Raw genomic sequence first — 21,486 nt, forward strand, 5'->3', positions numbered from 1 at the left:
TGTAATAACCCCAATAATGTAATAAAAATCTATTAGAGTCCATTGAAAATGTAATAAAACCTGATAATATAATAACTTCCAGATAATGTAATAAAGTGCATTTCCCAATAATGTAATAATCTCTGTACCAATAATGTACATTAACGGGAGGTTAATACATTATCAGGTAAGACTTAATTTCGCAGAAGCTGATAATGTAATAATTCCCCAATATTGTAATAATTTACTTGGGTCCAAGTGGTGATACTGTGTAGGCAACTCTAGGTCAAGAGGTAAAACGCTAAAAGGTCAAAGTTGGACATGCATTTATGTTATTCACTTTTGACCCGTTTATCCGTTTTTCACAAACAAGTTTTCTTTGGAACCCTTGGGCCAAGCTGAGTTCAGCACATCCTATGATGTCATTTTCCAAAATATTGGATTTTCCACCATGTTGGATTTGATCAAAAACCTTTAAAAGGCCTCTCTTGTCTCACATTTTTTTCTAATCCCACCCAGATGATTTTCAGACCATGACACACAAATGAGTTCAATAGCTTCTTGAAATTCAAAAACGTTGGGCCGTGACAACCAATCAAACTTGATGGCTAAGTCGCCAAACAGGAAGTAAGCCCATTTCTCAGCAACCCTTTAACATATAGCTTACCCTTAACCAAACTCGTTATATATAATCATGACATCATCCTGGGGACAACCAAAACATTTGGTGTTGGTGGTGATATTGTCAGACCTCCCCATATAGCTCCAAAACTATTTTTCACATCAGAATTTGGCTGCCATTTTGAAAGATGTCAAAATCAATAGTACATTTTCACAGGCAGTGTTGGGGAAGTTACTGTGGCGAGCAGCACGGGAAGGACAGTTACAGTTACTCGTTACTTTTATGTTGCTTATTTTCAATCAGTTCGAAATAATGTGAATACCTCCATCCAGTGGCGGTTTTGGTCTGTTGATCATCACATTTTGGATGATGGTTGTGGGCGGCGATTCTAGCTGAGTTTAACGTCTCATGCAATGTTGGGGCAGAGCAGCTCAGCGATCGCGTTCCTCCGTATGTTTATCACATAACCCTGCAGGCTTCAATAAGGATTTCAATCCGTGCTGTGGATCCCCCGTTCCCCCCCTTGTCCATTCCATTTGGGAGACGCAGAGGTGAACTGTCCCCCGCACCCCCTCCCCTTTCCCCTTTTCACACAGCTTCTGTGCACGGCACCTCCTCAGCAAGCAGGGGTGCCGGCAGCCGGAGGGGGCGCCAATATGCCAATTCCCCACACAGTGATATGACAGATAATAGAAAACCGCTTCGCAGTGCAGACTGTTTTTTTTTGCTCGTGTGCTCGTGCCTCCCCCAATGTGACAAAAAATAATGCCGTCCGGGCGGCTGCCCACTTCGCCCGTGCCTAAAACCGCCACTGCCTCCATCCCTCAAAAGTTACTGTTGGTTGCTCCGCCGCGCTTGCCATGATGACTGACTGCTCTCTGCATGCTATTGCTAGTACCAGCCTCACGCCTCTTGCCCACTGTACACGTCCGTCGACGGAAGAGAGTGGGCGTGTCCGACGCATGGGGTAAAATACGATCTGCGTATAACGTGCGTATAACACGATCTGATTGGGTGACGGATCCGTCGCTGCCTGAAAAGTTAAACTTTTCTCAACTTTTGGACGCAAGAGACGGAGCCGATTTGACGGACGGACCCACAATGCATTTCGGGAGCGTCCCATGTAAAGTCAATGAGATCCGTCGACGGACGTGTACAGTGGGTAGGGGGTGTCAGTGTGGAATGAGCGCCTGCGACTATTGTGCAAGCACGCAGCTGAGGCAGTGTTGCTGTCAAATCTGTCCCTGGGAAAAGTAACGTTGTGTCCAACTGAAAAAGGAACTACGTTTCATTAGCATATTTTCAGTAGTAACGCGTTACACTTCTTTTACCCTAAAAAAGTAGTTACGTTACTTTGTAACGTGTTACACACAACACTGTTCACAGGCAACATATTCTGTCCAATCTTCATGAAACTTGGCATATATGATCTTCAGACCAAGCTGAACAAATGTGTCAAACAGCGGCAAATACAACGGCAAAGCAGGAAGTAAGAACATTTCTCAGTTATCCTTTAACACATTTGTTCAGCTTGGTCTGAAGATCATATGTCAAGTTTCATGAAGATTGGACAGAATATGTGTCCCCCTAGAGTTCAAAGGTCACCAGATGTTTTGAGTGTCCCCAGGATGATGTCATGAGTCTATGTACCAAGTTTGGTTAAGATATGTTAAAGGGTTGCTGAGAAATGGGCTTACTTCCTGTTTGGCAACCTCACCGTCTAATTGAATTGCCTGTCACGGCCAAGAGCTTTTGAATTCAAGAAGATGTTGAACGCATTTGTGTGTTATGGTCTGAAGATCATCTGGGCCAAGTTTCGAGAAGATTAGACAAAATGTGTGACAAGAGAGGTGTTAGAGCCATTTTGGGGTTATTTGTGTTTTGTTTATTTTTTGTTTATTGCCTGCAGTCCACAGTAGGTGGCGCTCTGTACTGTGTGTGCAGGAAGTGTGAAATACAGGCACAGGTAATCACTCAGCAGGTGTGCTGTTGACGGGAAGAGCACACAGTTTTTCAACCGTCACCGTCGTCGTCTTTTGTCGACTTTGGTTTGTGTTGTGGCAAATATGTGAGCCTTTTGTTATTCGTATGCACAGTACGTTAAGGGCGCGTATCATGTCAAGAGCGCAAGGCTGAATAAATGTTGATGATTGCAAAGCAAAAACGTGTTGGATTCATTGGACCCGGAAGACGACGGACGCGTCAATTACTAAGTTCCAGTCAGCAGCCCCTCAGTGGCTTAGGTTCGTTTTGTTGTTTAATTTAAGAACAAGTCACTACAAGAGGCCTTTTAAAGGTTTTTGATCATATCAAAGATGGCGGAAAATCCAATATGGCAGAAAAAGACATCATAGGATGCGTTGAACTCGGCTTGGCCCAAGGGTTCCAGTGATACATCGTTTGTGAAAAACGGATGAACAAAAAGTTAATAACATTCATGCATGTCCAATTTGACCTGTTGGTGGCACTAGAGCTCTTGACCTAGAGTTGCCTACACAGTATCACCACTTAATAGGACCCAAGTAATAGGTGGTCTGCTGTAAAATTATTACAATATTGGGGAATTATTACATTATCAGGTTCTGTAAAATTAAGGCTAACTTGATAATGTAATAACCTCGCGTTAATGTAACACTTTATTACATAATTGGTACAAAGATTATTACATTATTGGGGTTATTATATTAACAAAATTTATTACATTATCAGGTTCTAAATGCCCTTAAAGCTTTTGTTGAGGAGAAAGGTTTATTTTTCGTTGCACAGTGCTGCGACACCCATTGAGTTGCTATAATTTGTTGTAGGCCTAACCAAATGCGTCCAGACGCCGTTGGGGACACCCCATGGAAACCGAAAATGAATGTAGAGCTTTCAGACTTATTGCATTTTGCAATTCGTATGGGAAAGCCAGGCTAAGTGAGCTGTGGGTCTCGGCTAACTTTCCCAAGTTATTATGTTGTTATGTTTTGGTTAGTCAGCTGTAGCCCTCGGCTAACTTTCTAGCTCACTTTATTGTGTTGCAATGATTTGGTTAATCAGCTGCATATTCCAGTTAACTTTCCTAAACATGAACCCAACATACTTTCAGCTGGATCAGGAAACTCTCACGATGAGATGACAACCCTGACATTCAGTCCAAAATAGCCCCAACACCAGCTGACAAAGCTGCGATAGGAGAGATACCTGTAATGCCTGTATATGGACTATGATATTAATATACTAGGGTCTATTACCAATCCAGTTGAAAACTGTCTTTGCTGTGTCTATACAAGGGTGCTTCTACGTTTAGGGTATTTAGCAGACGCTTTTATCCAAAGCGACTTGCAACCATTCATGCACATATATACAGCAGAGTCAATCATGCAAGTATTACCTATGTTCCAACACACATTTACACACATTTACGGCAGTTTCAACCATGCAAGGTGACAGCCGGCTCGTCGGGAGCAGTAAGGGTTAGGTGTCTTGCTCAGGGACACCCCGACAATAAGGAGAAGGCAAGGATCGAACTAGCAACCTTTCTGAGCTAAGCCGACCTGCTTCTGTAAAGTTCTTGTACATTTGCAAAAATGTACTTTGAGGAAAACAGAAATTTCTCAAGTCTATATAATGAAACCTTACTGTTCAGATTTTATTTTCACATAGTTACTGTTGTAACTCATTAAATGGAATAAAAACATTCTCTTCTTCTGTCCTACGCCTCAAAGGTCCATAGTCCACTGTAAGGATATTGTTTATGTTCTGCAGGGTATACAGATTGAAGCAGTTAGGTGCCTGGATGGTGTACCATGCATGTAGGGGGGACTAGTAGTGTGTGTATGTGAGTATGTGACTTGTGTCACTTTGCCTGTTGTGCTGACCGGAGATGTATAAAATTCCTCCTGATGTATAAATCTATTTAAGAACCATTTACAGTTTGATCCTACCACATTGGTAAGCCTAAAAGCTGCTACAGTAAGTATGCTTACATGCACAGCTTAATCTGCTTAATTAATTAAAGCCATAGTTCGACTATGCTCCTCAATTGGACAACTGCAATTGTCAGACTATACATGGCGGTGAGAAAATCGATTCATTGGCCGAAGCATGTCATGATGTCACATGGGTCACTTGGACTCAGGGGCGCCAGGGGCATCCGCATACAAAGGAGAGGTCGGAACAATGGAGCGTCAGAGAAATGACATGGACGCAAAGTAAACTGACAGATGTCTACTGAAAACATCTTTCTCCTACCAGAGGATCCGAGACTGAATTCACGTTAAAAACAAGGTTATTACGTGGTGACCGCAGACAGCAAAGGGACGTACCATGTCGATGACAACGCCATCTACTATATGAAACACTAACATACACACACATACACTAACTGGTGCTAGGCTAGCGCAAGTCAAGGGAACTGCTAGCCTGCCAATAAAAACAGTTTTACCCACTCCAAAGTACACCCGAGGCAAACCAATTATAACGCCACAACTTTAACGCCATAACTGTTGATAGAATAATATTAGAAATAAAACTATCCTTGTATTGCAATGATCGCATTACATTTTGGGGGACTACTTTCTCAGCAGCGGCGGTATTTGACTTTGCTCCGGTGTAGCAACCAATTCACTACAGCAGAAGGAAAAGAGAGAAGCGCACTCCAGGTAATATCAGTCCGCTGCCGTAGCCTGCTTTCAACTACAGGAATTATAAACGAAATGCAATGCGCTGCAAGGGTAGTTTTATTTCTAACATTATTCTATCAACACAGACATTTACATAGATAGTCTGGTGTTATAGTTGGTTTGCCTCGGGTGTACTGTGGAGTGGGTAAAACTGTTTTTATTGGCAGGCTAGCGGTTCCCCTCGACTTGCGCTAGCCTAGCACCAGCGATTTCTAGAAGGACTAAATGAAACATGTTGAAAATGGTCTCCAATGATAAATAACACACTGGCTCACTTGGAAATGAGGTCCGATGTCCAAAATTCCGAATTACCCCTTTAAGTAAGTAATCTTTATTGTCATTGTACAGACAAAAATATTTTGTTGGAGCAATCTTCCAGCTAAACCCACAGCAAATAGGGAGTTAAGGCAAGGGGACAACAAAACTGCTGACTCAAAATCCAAAGTTTATTCACAAATAAAGTCTCAACAGGCTTCACAGGGCCCACAACCAGCTTTTTTTTTTGGTAGAAAAATAAGGGACAAAAACAAATGAAGGTAATCTAAAATGATCTATAGAAAATTGTGCAACCCAGGGGTTTCACAATGGCTTAATACATTGAATAATTCAATTGAAATGTGAATTTCTCTCTATAATTTGCAACTCAAATGAATTAGCTTCTTCAAATCATAAAAGATTTCTACACTACAAATGTTTTAAAATGTGGGTGAATTAGCAGCAGCCTCCCGAGAGTCCAAAGACTTGAATGAAGATGGAGAAGCAAACAAAGTTTAACAGTGGTTTGGGGGCAACAATTACTTATTTTGTTCTCCATCTGTCTGCACCATGTATGTCCAAAGGCTACTTAGCTCTTGTGATGATGTCACATGGGTCACTTGAGGAATAACCCCCCCCTCCCCCCCATCTCACTGATGGCCTAGCACCCCAGGGCTGAGCTGCTTGCTGTGGGCCCCCTATCACGTGCAGCCGGCGTGGGTCAGCCAAGGCACACACATAGCATCACCCACCCCAAACACACACAACTATCCAAACATGTTTGAAACCACACGTAGCCCCTACACCTACACAAATAGGACAATTTAATCGGGCTGGAGAGCTCTCAACTATTGCTGTCCCAGAAATGTGCTAGATTCTGTAGTTTTCCTTTGCTGATTATAATAATTGAACAACATGAAAAGCTGATTGAATTCAATTATTTTGGTTAATTTAAGTACAATTATTCTTACTAGATCGATTAAAGAGAAAAAAGGATTTACTATCGGCATTTGGCTCAGATTCATTTGAACACAGAGATAGCATGGATTCCTTTTTTGGTATCTCAGTTTGTTCTTCCAAGCATAAGCTAGTAACCAGAGGAAATGTTGTTGTTTTTTAGAGAAAGGCTGTTTGTGTTCATTTTTATGAATGGGTAAGCTGCTGTGGTTTCAAGGTGTCAGACCTCTTTTTCTCTGGCTCTGTCAATATGTCCCCTAAGAGGTTGTAAAGTGGTCTCCATTCAGCCATGGCTACTTTTTTTTTTCACATTCCTGTTCGTATCTTATGATTCATACAAGTTATGCATGTGCACATTCTCCCAGCACTGGCTGTTTACCTGCTTAAGCTCTTTATCTGTTTTCTGACCACCGGTTCAAGGAAGAATTATTCTCTGCTATATCCTGGCTCCAGGACACATAAAATATGATCATGTACGTATCTCCGAGGACCTTGTGCATGGTGAGACAAAGACAATGAAGATGATTCATGCAAGAACATGCAATGCAAAATATATTTTTCCTTACCGTTTGCAACACCATGCTGTACTGTAGCTGTGTCTCGTTAATGATAATAGTCATGGGACAAAGGAGGCTCTTTTCCCCTGAGCCAGTCCCACACATTTATTAGGATTAAATTAGATTTGATTAAACTTTATTTATTGTCATGTCAAGACAAATACAGAGACAAGGACATGTAGTTGGCGATCTAACCAGAAGTGCAATTAAGGTGCAGTATTAATGAAAAGGAAAATTGGTGCATAAAAATAGATGATCGGGTCGAATATCCTGGTGGTAAATTTAAATCCTTATTACCATTAAAATAGGTTGGTTGTAAAATGGAGTTCAGTAGGGTAACAGTAGATTGACCGTAGATATGTTGTTGTTGTTGTTATATTGTAATGCAGCTGTTAAGAAAGTTATATATATATATATATATATATATATATATATATATAATTTAGATATTACTTTATATATTACTGATGGTGCTGCTGTTGAGGCTGTTATTTTGATACTCTATGACACATTTTGTGTGTGTGTGTGTGTGTGTGTGTGTGTGTGTGTGTGTGTGTGTGTGTGTGTGTGTGTGTGTGTGTGTGTGTGTGTTGGGGGGGGGGGCCTCCCTGACCCATTTATGACCAGGTATGCTTAGGGCCTCCAGATCTCCCCAGATCTGAAGGCGATGTCGCGTGCCTTCAGCAGGACTCAGACCTCCCTGTTCATCAATGGCTTCTGATTAAGGAATGTAGTTATCCTTTTCAGTGTGGTGACACTGTAATCTCTTCCCCTTCCCTTCACTTCCCCGTAAGACATGGGATCCACTAAAAGAGGAAGGTTGTTAAAACAAGCTGGGTTCTGGTTGTTAGCGTGACAATATGACCATGTCCTATAAATAGGCATATTTATGCTTCTTTAAAATCACACCCCAAAATCACTGAAATGTAATGTGTTTCGAGGCAATGATTTCAATTTTCCAACTTCAGTACTCCTTTTACTAATATGGCCACAGCCAGCTTCATGATACCAAACTGGAAGTGACCAAAGGCCATGGCAAACTTTGAAAATGGGCAAAAAGAGATCATTCTATGGGATATTATGTAATAGAGGTCTAAGGGCTGGCCAACTTCAACCACCACCGAGTTAATACAAAATGCACCTTCTCCTAGAAAAACAAATACCGCCCTGTTCTCTATTAGAGACTGCTGTCTGGGGGAATTGGATGGGTTTGACATCATGCCAATATTTCCTACAGTCGTCCTTTAATTATTTTTTTTACAATTTATCACTTATATTTTGGGGTGTTGTACTTCCAGAGAAAAAAAAAAATTAAAGGACGACTGTAGGAAATATTGGCCGGATGCGTCCCTGATTCATTTCAATAAGATCACTGACTCATGGACAACGACAGACTTTCTCATCCTCTGACTGTCTCTCTCTCTCTCCTTCTCCCACTGTCTGTCTCTCACGCTCATTCTCTGTTTGTCTCTCTCAATTACTGACTCTATCTCTTTGGCTCTCTCTCTCTCTCTCTCTCTCTCTCTCTCTCTCTCTCTCTCTCTCTCTCTCTCTCTCTCTCTCTCTCTCTCTCTCTCTCTCTCTCTCTCTCTCTCTGCAACTTTTTTCTCAGTTTCCTTTTATCATGTTTGATGGTGGTTTGATTATAATTTGACGTCAAAGGAAGTCAAATAAAAGCTCTCAGGCAGCAGTTATGAGTTCATACTACTAGCCATGCCGATCTTAAAACGTTATTTAAAAATTTAAAAAAAATAAAATAAAACGAATTGTGTGTGTGAGGTAGTGGGACAGCGTTCATTAAAAGAGCAATGGGAGGTAGGCTACACACACACACACACACACACACACACACACACACACACACACACACACACACACAGTTTGGGGCAGTGCAGCACTCATGTTACTGCCCCCTTTTAATAGAGCAGAGGGAAGGGGCTTCGGGTGTGGGCGGAGGATAAGTGAAGGCAGGCAGTGAAGGCAGGGAGCAGAAGGAGCAACAGCTTTAGCTTTGAGGCTGCTCTTGAAAGTTGTTGAGAGTTGTGGTGACGTGAAGCAGTGTGCGCCGTGCTGAGAATGAACGAGCAGGGGCAGAGGTGAATGCAGGCAAAGGAGCTGGGAGAACCAAAAGCAGATCATGTGGATTACAGAAAGCATTTAAGGGAAACTACAATCGCGACTCCTGATCCTCCCGGCGCTCAAACAGGACCCACGGTTCAAGAGAGAGAGGACAGCCTGTTGAAGGGCACAGGAGAGTTATACTCTCTGTTCCTCTCTGCCAAATAACAGAGGGGAACGAAGACGAGAAGCGACAAGAAGCGACAGGAAGAGAGCGACGGACAACGAAAACCAGAGAGGTGCAACATACACACAGCCAAGAATACTTGAGAAGGAAACGTGTTCAAGAGAGAGAGTACAAACTTACGCCGAGGTGGAGGACAAGCGTGGGGCACGAGAGGCGGAGGAGGTGGTGTTGAGTGCAAGAGGTAGTGGAGGAGAAGTCATAAAGAGAACTTTAAAGATAATAACGAGGGCAAGGGTTCTAGATATCGCAACGGTATTTTAATAGCGCTGAGCGGAGGCAGAGGGAGGAAGTATTTGGGGTCATCGAGTCCCAGCAGGGGGGAGGAATGCTGTTGAAGATGCTGATGCCGTTCTCCCTGAGGGCTCTGTTCTCCTTGATGATCACCCTTCTCATCTTTGGAACCGTGTTTACTACCCTCGTCTCGTACGTTTTCAGAAACAGGTGACACACACACACACACACACACACACACACACACACACACACACACACACACACACACACACACACACACACACACACAGTGGCGGTCTTACTATAGAGGCATAGGTAGGCGGCCGCTTGGGGCCCCCAACCAACCTAAATTTTATTGATTTTTTTTAAGTAGGCTACACAAACAGAGACGAAGCAAGACGAGTCTAAACGCGAAAAAATGAAATACAGGTTTTGGAAAAGGGTTAGGAAATAAAGTTACACAAGCGGCTCAAATTTAAAAAAAAAAGACGCCGTTAAAGTATTTGGCAACGCTGCCAAAGATGACACACTTTTTTACGGCTATTGTTGGGGAACAGGAACAACAATGTTCAAAGCGTTGAACATGCCGCTACAGCAGCAGCAGCTGGCTGTGAAGTGGCGCTAGGTGAAGACCTGTGAGAAGACGTCAGAAGCTTGTGATGTGGAGAACAATCTCTCTCTCTCTCTCTCTCTCTCTCTCTCTCTCTCTCTCTCTCTCTCTCTCTCTCTCTCTCTCTCTCTCTCTCTCTCTCTCTCTCTCTCTCTCTCTCTTTATTTATTTATTTATTTATTTATTTATTTATTTATTTATTTATTTATTTATTTATTTATTTATAGGTTTGTTTGAAATGAGAAAGTTGAAACAATCGTGCAATGCCAATAGCAACCTCACATATACAAAGACAATTATTCCTCTTGGCAATATTTGCTAAGTATATGGCTGTTTGTGATGTTTTACTAAGTAGGCCTATATGACTGTTTGTGGGGGTTTACCCTAACTGTTTGTCTTGCTGTTATACTGATATTGATTTGATCTTAAAAAAAAAAGAATAAACAGGGCTGGCATACCTGCCTATCCACCATTCAGTCTGTACTTTTTTTTTCTCTGTTCTCTTTTAAAGATCGGATGAGGTGGGCCCCATATATATCTCTGCCTTGGGCCCCCAATTTGCTAAATCCGCCACTGCACACGCACGTGTGTGTGTGTGTGTGTGTGTGTGTGTGTGTGTGTGTGTGTGTGTGTGTGTGTGTGTGTTCCAACCTAGTATATCAAGCTCTGCAAATCAAATCTTTTCCTCATGATGACTTTTTCACTCCATAGCGAAGTGAAACATGTGGGTCCTTTACGTAGACCGAGAATCCCGCTCTCCACTCCACCATGTGATGGATGCAGGTGAGAGCCCACATCCAATAACGTCCTCATTCAGGGCCAGAAAAGTGTAAAGCGTTCAAACACCTGTGATTGAAAGGCAAGATGTATACCCAAACCAATCACCAATCAATTCACCGTTAGTCACATTGGATTGGATACAATTATACATTTGTCAAACGTGCCAAATATGAGTCATTATTATATCATTTTGGTTTCAGTGACTCTTGGAAGGATACAGCATGGAAAGCAGTTCTTATATTGAATGTGTTCATACCTACGTCTCCTTTGGCTGAAGTATTTTATAAATGTTTTTATTGTAGTTTATTTAGATATTTGCTGTGTTTTGTTCATAGGGGATCACTTATCGAGAAAGTGATGGCACGATATTCTCAGACATGGAAGAAGCAGAAAGAAAACTCTACAAAGTTCAGGTACTATAAACAATTGTGGTTTTGTGTGTTTATGTTTGTGTATCAGTGTCTCATCTTTGGACAGAATTAGTTTCACGGCAGAGAAATGGCAAGAAATATTTGCATTTTTCAAACAAATTCAAACAGTTTGTTATCTTTGTTGTTCATTATGTAAAATAAAAAAAAAACCAGCGTAAGAAATATTTGCATTTATTTGACCATCTCAACATGGTTTACAGTCGATTGGATGTGTCACAGTTCGATCAGATAGGCCTAGGCCCGTGACAGACCTACTCCTATGCATCCTGGCTTCATTTTGTCCATTTTGTTTAAGACAGTGAAGTACGACATATGTATTTCAGTCAAAAACTTTTCCAAAATAAAGATAAATGTGCATGTCCTTAAAGAGGGGGAAACAAAGTAAAGATCAGTCAATGCCCTTCACAAAATCCAGAGTCCAAATAAGAATGAAAAAATAAAGCCTTTCCAAAAATTCTACATTTTGAACAAAATAGACCTACGCAAAAACTCTCAAGTGAGCTATAATACAAAAGGAAATATCACGCAACAACAAACTTAACTTTAATGAAATTAGACCAGAAAAAAAAACCTGCCTCCCTTTGTCATTTCCTCTTGTTTGAATTTCCCTCCATTGCAATCCCCTGACTGTAGCTCTGCTCACAACCACTTGACACCCAGCCTAAGCTGCAGTGCCTCTACCGGTTATGTGGTGTATAACAGGAATAGTGAAATATGCATGTATAATGAAATGGACTTAACTATGCATGGCTTATTGTTTAAATCGTATTAACATTTGTGTGCCACATTTTGTATTGTCACAACTCGGCAGGATACAGCATGGAAAAAAGTTATAATTTAATGTGTTCATGCCTGGCTGAACTCTTAGTTTTTTTTGGAGTTTATTTAGATATTGGCTGTGTTTTGTTCATAGTGAATCACTTATCGAGAAAGTGATGGCACATTATATTCAGATGTGGATAAAGCAGCAAGAAAGCTTTTTATGTTTATGTTTGTGTAATGAAAAGTACAATCACAATCAACCTTTCCAGGTTTCTGTGTTCTATAAATTCAAAAAAAAAGAAAAAAAAAAAGAGGAACCACTGTAGACAGTGTGGTCCAGGTCCAGACACTGGACCTTTTCCACCGCTCAATTTAAAACAGTAATTGAGTTCTGTGGCCGATACTGAGAGAACCACCCAGACAGAGCAGCCCTCTGCGCACGTAAAATACTTGAAGAGAAAATTAGGATATACATGTATGTAGTTGGTTCCATTGCTTTCTATTGTCAGGGTCTGAAAGCTAAATCAAAAATGGACATTTGTCATCAATTGATTTAATTGAAGGAAATGTGAAGAACAAATATGTACAATTCTATCTGTCCAGCTGGGCAACAGTTGACACCCTTATTTGAATGGATGTGCCATGCTCTACTGTATACGGCGCAGCTCAATTATGTTTGTTCTTTTTCTGCTCCTCAGAGGTCTGCTGAGAAGCACATGCCATGGTTTTACCAAGGCCGTCGTTTCACAAGATAATACCCTGGTGGGAGCCCAGATTGTGTACGATGGTGAGAGAAGAAAACCATTGACAGTGACTTCAGCCTTTTTCCACACCTTTGCAAAGGTAAGAACTTATGGTGTTTGTTGTTTATTTATACTGATTGACTTGTCAAGAATATCGAAGTCTCTATAAACCTGAATACTTTAAGTGAACACTTTTATAGCCAAGTCATGGATCCCACCAGTAAGGCCTCCTTAAAGTGTAATTCCGCCAAAAATTGAACCCAGGGTCTTTTTAAGCATGGAAACACATAAAATAAGCCCTCCAGACACGTGCCCGGAGTAACACTAACAGCCCAAATGGCTTCCATGTTATTGGCTAGGGGCATAGCCAACACTTCCAAATTGTCATTTTTTAACCACTAATATTGCTAAAAATAGCACCAAACCTCTGCAGTAGCATGACTAGGGTCCCTACACATAAAACAAAGCATCAACAACTTAGTACCGTACCGGGAGTTTATTTTAAAAGACTGTTTTACAAGTCTGTGCCTTACCGGTATGTCCATGTTTACAGGAAGTCCACACAAGTTGACTACCGTTGATAACCCTACCGGTAAGGCACAGACTTGTAACTTGTAATACTTCTTTTTTTAATAAACTCCCGGTACTCTAACTTAGTTGTTGATGCTTCATTTTATGTGTAGGGACCCTGGTCATGCTACTGCAGAGGTGTGTGTCTGGAGTATCTGGAGGGCTTATTTTATTTTGTTTTCATGCCGAAAACAATTTTTGCCAGAATTACACTTTAACAGCTCGGGTTTTATCCACCCGGTTACCCTTATGTTCCTGAGAAGGTCTACCGGCCTATATTTACTTTGTACAGCCTGCTTTGCCCCCAAGCCTTTGTCCTTGTCCCCACTCGGACAGCTTTAAAGTGTGTATGTCTATCGCCCCCTATTGTTATTGTGGTCCCTTCTGTCCATCAAGAGATCCCCCATGCAACTAACACACATCCATTATATCTGCTAGACAGACCAACCCCCAAATTATTGCAAAGTAAATCTCTTTACCGATACATTTCCGGTGATTTGACGCATCATCAAATCACCAGAAGAAAAATGCACAACTACAAGTTCTGATTGGGGGCGGGTCACAATGAATGGGGCTGAGATGATTGACACTAGCCGCGTTTACATGTACACTTCTGATCCGATTAGATTTCTAATCGGAATAGATCTATTCCTATCATGCTATCCGAATGTACTGTATACTGTATATGGTATTTGCAAAAGTGGTAAGCGTATGTTCGTATGCCTCTCACGCACACCTGACATATTCTGGACTGGCGCCGATGACATAATGGAAGTCTTATCACTATTTGGTATTTTTATGTATTTGATTGTAATGAAAGATAATGTACAGAACGCCGGTCATTATCGGGAAAATAAGCCCCTTCAGGGCAGTTTGCCCTGAAGGGGATTGTTTTCGATAATAACCGGCGTTCTGTACATTATCCCGCTTATTACCCGGCTACTGTTGTGGATAAAACCCACAATGTAATACTCTAACAAAATAGGAGAGGCCGAGAAGGACTAGGGTTGAATGATCAAGGCTTTATTGTCACTGCACAGAGTAACAACATCACCTGAGTTGGTTTGCAAAGAACTCTCAAACTCTCCTAAACGTGGCAATATATTCTCCCATTGTCTGACCAACCCTAACATGCCCTTGGCCAATCACAATGCTCTAAACTACAGGCCTTAGTCCTGTTCCCTGTTAGCATTTATCTTCCCGCCCCCGCTGTCCACAGTGATCAGTAACACAATATACATATACAGTAATTTAGCAAGAATTACATAAAAACAGGGTTACATATTAAACATTGTAGTTACATGAAGTTATAAATTACACATTAATTATATGAATTGAGGTCTTTGATTAAAGTCCATTCATCTATATTAATGGTCTCCAGTTCCATTAATATAGACGGGCCTGGTTGCTCCAGGGCCCAGGATCCAACACCCTCTCTTGGAAGTGGAGGGCTTCAGAATCAAGGGCTTCCTGATTCCTGAAGCAATGTCTCAAGGGTACAGCAGTTGCAGCCCTAGGGGCTGTATATTCCCTCACCCTTGAGTGGCCCCTGCATGAGGCCTGAGCCGGAGGAACTTCGGTAACGGGAGACCCTGTGTTTGTTTTCTGGTTTGTCCAGTAGAACAATCAGTCAGATAGTGTCCACACCAAGTTTCGGCATTGTTTCCAGGGCCAAGGCAAGAACATGCAGCAGTGAGCTCTCTCTAAGACTGTTGTTCTATGCTTGTTGGAATTTCTTTGGAAACAGAGAGTTATAACATTTTCCGTTGCTCACCAGCTGGTTGGCTTGTTGCTAGGAGCATTCACTAGCCTTTCGGCTAGTTGGGTGACCGTGGATTCATATCGTCCATTTCATAGACTTACAAGTTGGATCGATAATTCAATCCTAGAGGATCCTTTCAAGGACATCGTTTTTAGGGGGCACCCAGTGTTCAACTGGGGAACTCTTATTCTGCAGTCAAATGCTCTGCCACTGAGCTACAAACCCTTTGCAAATCAGTGACTTTACTATATGCCTGAACGTCTTTTTTTCAAAACCCCATAGAGTGCTCTTAACATAAAGAAAACTTTGTTATTGGTTGGCCTTTAAGTTGGATAAATTGAATCGATTAAAATTCAATTGTGGGGTTAATTTCCAGGACATGGTATCTATGGGGCACCAATATACCAGTTGATCTGCAGTAAATGCTCTGCAACTGAGATACGCCCCTGTTACACTTCAACCACTTAACTCTACACCTGTATTCCTGTTTTTATGTGAAAAAAACACATAGCCTGTTCTTGCCACAAAGAAAACAAATTTCATTGGGTAGAATTTCAAGGTGGAGTGGGACCTTTTGAGCTGCTGTCAAATGCTGTACTACTGAGCTACTACTAGCCAAAACAGCTAGTAATTCTTTCAGAATCTGAACCCTTGAGTATCATTTCTAGGATGTCACTTTCTGTGCCGCTGAGCTATATCCACATATTTTCTACCCTTGTTTCTCAATATTTCAATTTCACAGCAAGAATCCTTATTGTTGAATATTATTGTTTTCGAGATCTCTTGGTTCCAAAGACACATTTCTCTGTTATGTCTCTTTAAATTGTCCTAAAAACCCTGTTGGTTAAAAATGCTAACTTTAATTGAGTTACTTCATCAAAATAGCTTTGAACAGGAACAAACACTTTTTTAAATTATGTGATATAATGCCAAAATGGAGTCTTTGCATTAAATCCATGACTTATATTTAAACTCTGTTGTTAAAATGTAATGTCTGTTTGTGAGTAGAGGAATCCATTCTCAAACAAAACCTGGGATACCTGCTCTGTTGTTGGCAATGGAGGGATTTTGTCCAATAGCACCTGTGGAGAGAGGATAGATTCAGCCCAGTTCGTCATCAGGTAGGAACTCCGAGACTAACTCCTTCCACATTGTGATTACCAAGTGGTTATTGTACTGAATCCCTAAGAATGGACAATGTTCATGATGCATTTTGAGCTTCAATCAAATACAAATTTGAACTGTGAGTGATAAGAGTGTGGACTTTCCCCCCGATGCAGGTGTAACCTACCTCCCGTGGAGAACAGCCACCTCAGGGATGTAGGCAACAAGACTGGCCTTGTGACGGCAAATCCAAGCATCTTGTTTGATAAGTAATGGCTACTGCATTGCGTACTACCAATATGACTTTGACACAGTAAGGGCTTATATATTTAATTTATTTCTCTAACAACCCACCCTCTGCTTGACCTCAGATTTAGGGGTCTACAGGAGCACAGACGTCCCTTCATGGAGAGCATGCGTCCCTTCAATGACTCTCTGTTGCTCCTGCCGGCGTTCTCATACTCCCGCAACACTGCAGTGTCCCTGCGTGCGCTCTATACCATTGAGGACTTTGAAAGCCCAATCAGGCCGGTGTTCCTCAACCCAGAGTACGTTCGGAACCTGCACAGCTTCTGGCGCTCCAAGGGCCTCCTGAGCATGCGCCTCAGCTCTGGCTTCATGGTGGCCAGCCTGGCGCTGGAACTTTGCACCAATGTACACCTATATGGGTTCTGGCCCTTTGACCAACACCCGCTATTACACCAGCCCCTCAACAACCACTACTATGACAACATAAAGAGTAAGAAGAAGGTTCATGCAATGCCTGCCGAGTTTGACCATTTGTTGAGGTTACATGAGCAGGGTGTACTCAAAATACACCTGGGGGAGTGTCGGCCGTCCAGCCGGTAGGCAGCCCTGCAACTGAATTCACTGGATCATGTCTGGTATTTAGCTGATATCTTGAATCTATTATTCTCAAAGATTGCAAAATGTGCATTGAGGCATGATGTTTAATTTTATTTATTTATTCTGTATCGATGCCAAGCCACCACAAATATATAATATGATAAACTTGGAATGCAATGCACTGAGCATGCACTGTTTGCACTGATGGAATTATACAAAAAGAGATTTTTTTTTTCTTTTAAATTATGCAAAGTAATGTTTTTAAACTAACTATTTATTATGTTTTATAAATTTGACTTCTTGGTTGGAGATTGTTTAGATTTGGTAAATAGGAATCCATTTTAGTGCCTTATGTACACAATGTATTATTCTTTTAACTGAATTAACTAAACTGTTTTTGATTATATCAATGAATATTGATTTTGTCAATCACATGAGTAGAAAAATATTAAATTTAATACATGTGTTCAAAACACATATTTAATTTGTTGTTTATGTTAAACATAGTTTGATTTCCTGTATGAAAGGACACATTTTGGTATACCAGTCAAGACCAACATAGACTGATCATCAATTTCCACAATGTATCCACTTTAAAATGTTTGCCATGATCAATATTCCCCATAAATGATATCCACTGATGCCTTGGTAACAAGAAACAAAGCGAAATGTGTGAAACTAAAATATCTAAGCCGATAGTTCTGTGTCTTAAATATATATATTTATAGTTTTTATCAGTGAGATATTCCTGGGGAATCTATTTTGTATCTATGACATGGAATATTATGGTTGTACAAAGAGATATCCTTTAAAATAGCATATAAATGTCCATGCACATTCTGCTGACGTATGTGCAATCAAACTGGTTGTTTTTTTTGTGAGTCTCAAACTGATTTTAATAGTGATACTTACTGAAGGCATATTCTTACTGAGGTCAATAAGAATATCAAGTGATGTTTAATATTTTGTCATTGAAGTCTTTTAGAGCCAATTTTGCCATTGTGTCATGTTTATGAACTCGATTTTCTAAGACATTTGTGATAAATAAAGACCTAATGAGTAGGCCTATTTTGTTTCATTGCGCAAATTGTCATCCAGAAGAATATTATTTATTAGGTGCCAAGCACAAGTGTGAGGCAACCTATTGTAATCGATAGTGTTTTTATTATTATTCCGCCACTTTGACTTACAGAGCCTTCTTTTATGAAACTTACTGCAGCTATAGAGGCTGACTCAACATTAACAGACAGCAAATATTACACTGATTGGCCCAAAGGTGGCGCTATACCAACTGTCCAAAAATGCAAACTTTGAACAAGCATATCTCGTAACCTCTTTGACTTACAGTCATGAAACTTTGTTGACACATGCATATCCTCATGGTGAACAAATATGCCTCAAGAACCTATGACTTCCGGCAAACAGATTTACGGCCATCTTGAATTTTGTTAAAAACATTAAATTCCCTAAGGATCCCAGGTTTTTTGACTTACAAAAAAATCCTTTAGCACATATTATCTATGGACCAATGTCTTCAATCTGACTTAAAGTAGTATTAGTCTGTACAATAAAGATTAAAGCCCCCAGGAGCTATTTACTTCTAAAAGGGGTGTGGTTTAAAATGCGAAAAGACTTAATTGCTCATATCAACATCAAAATTGACTCCTATGATCTTGACTCCAATAGAAAAAAAGTTGTTCAGAATCAAATTCTGAACAAGATAAAGTCAACAAATTTTCAAATAGGGCGTGGCATCGAAATGGGCGTGGCCTGTCACTAAAATCACCACAGTTCATAGACTGAATGTTTGATTTGAGCGGGACCGACTTAGTGGCTGTTGGTGACCAAAGTTTCAACTGCTCAAGTGAAATGAAGTTGATTGACAAAACAACATGGCCGCCAGAGGCTAAAAATCGTCCAAATTTAACGCCAAAAGGCAGGGTTAACTTAACCCAATCATCATCAAACATGGGATAGTCAAAGGCACATGGGTCAAGATGAAACTCTCCAAATTGTAGGCCTATCTAAATCGTAACAAAATCTAAAAAAAAAAAAATCTATCAAATCTAAATCTAAACAATGTAAATAATGACTTTGTTTTATTTGTTAAATTCCTGTCAAACTTGGGACTCTAACCAATTTTTTATATTTTATTTTTAAAGTCCACAGCGGAAGTTTGTGTTTAAATTAATGCTGGGCAATATCTAAATCGCTCAGAAGCATCAATCTTACGCTGTGGTAAGTTGCCGTTCTGTCCGCTTGGATATAAATTCAGTTATAAATGCAAACCACGCATAATAAGATCTTTAAAATCGATCAGCATTTAATTTGTTACATGCTTGTTAAACTTAATGCTTGTAAAACCCTTCGTTTTATTGGTTTGTGGAGAAGTAATTGCATAATGTGTGGAGTCCTTAAAGGAGCATTCCACCAGTGGAGACATGAATATGTATTGAAAGTGGATCATATATGTAGTCGAATAGTGGCATAAATTTTAAATTTGGTGCTTTTTTGACCGAGATAAGGCAGAAAATGACTTTTTAGGGATTGTGGATTGCAGACAACAATCCCCATAGTGCATTGCAATGCTCAGCTCCGCAGGCCACTCCCACTGTTGAACTCAATGGTTGAACTCCGCCTATCAATCTATCAACCAAGGATCTAGAGTTGAGCTCCACTCTACGCTACCACGAGACCGCCTGGAAATCATTTCACACAATTTCTAGTGAAGAGTTAGTTTGCAAACTCATTAGTGAATTACTCTGAGTCCTTGTTTGTGTTTCGAAATGGTGTGCACTTGCATAGTACCGGGATGTTCAGCCAGGACAAGGAAAATACACAGAGTAAGTTTTCATAGATTACCCAAAGAGTTGGAGTTGTGCAAAAAGTGGCTACGGGCTATCAATTACCCGAAGTTTGGAGAGGACACAGCCATTGAAGCACTAAAAAATCAGACGGTATGCAGTCTACATTTCAAGCCAGAAGACTTCGAACCCAACCCCTTAGGAGTGAAGAGACCCGCGCTTGTGAAAACCGCAATTCCGTCGATATTTACCTTGCCAGATGATGACGATGAACAGCCAGGAACGTCTGGAACTAGCAGTGCTAGCAGTGCTAAACGCATTTGCCTGGAGGTAAGGCTCTTTCTGATTCGACTCTATTAGCAGCTAGCGGCTGCTACTGAGAACACACGTCTGCTGTAAAGCAGCACATCTCATATGATTTGGCTGTTTACAAAGTAAATATCTTGTATGTTTTGGTTGCTTGTTGTTCTAATGTGTCTGCCTCGCTAACTCCACTTGTCAGCAATGAGGAAGCAAAGTTAGCAATGTAACGTTAGACACTTAGCTAGGTTCTACACGTTCTATATAAGTTTGCTATTAGCGATGTAAATCCACCATGTTTTACTGTGTTAGTCTGACGTTATTCAAATGTTTTAAAGTTATTGAACGTATGACATTTCAGACTCAAACGATGACGTCTGCTGCAGCGTTGTTGTTATCATCAGAAGAGGATGAACCCCAGTTAGCAGCACCAATGTTGTCAACACCAGTAAAGATTCCAGTAATGAACATGTTTTAATTAGTACTATATATTCTCCTTTTCACACAGGGCCACTGGAGATCTTTTACAGTGCTCTCCTGAAGTACCTCCCCAAACGCCAGACCTTCTCCTACGAGGGAATGAGGGAGAGGGCCTACCTGGCCATCATGGAGCATAATGAGAACATTGTGGCACGAGAACAAGCCACCACGGCTACAGGTGTATTTTCATGTACTCTAAATACTAAAATAACCAAAATGAGCATGTTCACAGCTAACTCAAAATGTATACTTTGCTGAAAAGTTCATTATATTCCTGTGGAGAGACATCTACTAGTCAAATCTTCATTCAGATATCTGTGTAAACATTACAATCCTTGTCATTTATAGGAGAACCACGCATCAAGCAGGTCTTCTGCAAAAAGTCCAAGCAATGGATAGTCAAGAAAGTCTATAAGCCACACACCACCAAGTTCATCCAGATGCTAATTGAGGTCATAGAAAACAGACGCAACCCAAACATGACATTCAAGGACCCAACCTTCTCACTCACCCAACCACAACCTCCTTTGCCTCCTAACATTGCCCCTGTCCCAAAGCCGCCAAAGGAAGCTGCAACGTCATCATTCAAGAGCCGCTTCTGAGACGTCAACTCTACAATAACCCATTCCTCACCAATATTTTGTAATATTACCATGTCTTATGTCTTTATGTCTTATATGGTCTTTTGACCTTATCCTTGCACTGCCTTACCTGTTTGCAC

The 21,486-nt window shown here is 40.8% G+C and overlaps 1 protein-coding gene across 2 annotated transcripts; it reads left to right on the top strand.

Annotated features, from left to right (window-relative positions):
* Positions 1-9,556: 9,556 nt before the first annotated feature.
* On the top strand, positions 9,557-18,162 carry st8sia6 (ST8 alpha-N-acetyl-neuraminide alpha-2,8-sialyltransferase 6). Of its 2 annotated transcripts, none has more exons than XM_084463376.1 (7): positions 9,557-9,780; positions 10,895-10,966; positions 11,299-11,376; positions 12,855-12,999; positions 16,240-16,352; positions 16,512-16,604; positions 16,707-18,162. In XM_084463376.1, exons 1-7 carry the CDS (start codon positions 9,665-9,667, stop codon positions 17,182-17,184), a joined length of 1,095 nt encoding a protein of 364 aa, XP_084319502.1. In that variant the 5' UTR covers positions 9,557-9,664; the 3' UTR covers positions 17,185-18,162. The 2 variants fall into 2 exon arrangements, with proteins under 2 accessions (XP_084319502.1, XP_084319503.1); XM_084463377.1 differs by having other exon boundaries at positions 9,557-9,762.
* Positions 18,163-21,486: the final 3,324 nt, after the last annotated feature.

The sequence above is a fragment of the Micromesistius poutassou genome, assembly GCF_964030765.1.
Source record: "Micromesistius poutassou genome assembly, chromosome: 1".
NCBI classification, from domain to species: Eukaryota; Metazoa; Chordata; class Actinopteri; order Gadiformes; family Gadidae; genus Micromesistius; species Micromesistius poutassou.

Excerpts from the sequence above, each read along its gene's own strand:
- st8sia6 (XM_084463376.1), top strand. The coding sequence starts at position 9,665 with ATGCTGTTGAAGATGCTGATGCCGTTCTCCCTGAGGGCTCTGTTCTCC. Across the intron at positions 16,353-16,511 it reads TCAGCCCAGTTCGTCATCAG|GTGTAACCTACCTCCCGTGG; the intron begins GTAGGAACTCCG and ends CCCCCGATGCAG. Across the intron at positions 16,605-16,706 it reads CCAAGCATCTTGTTTGATAA|ATTTAGGGGTCTACAGGAGC; the intron begins GTAATGGCTACT and ends GCTTGACCTCAG.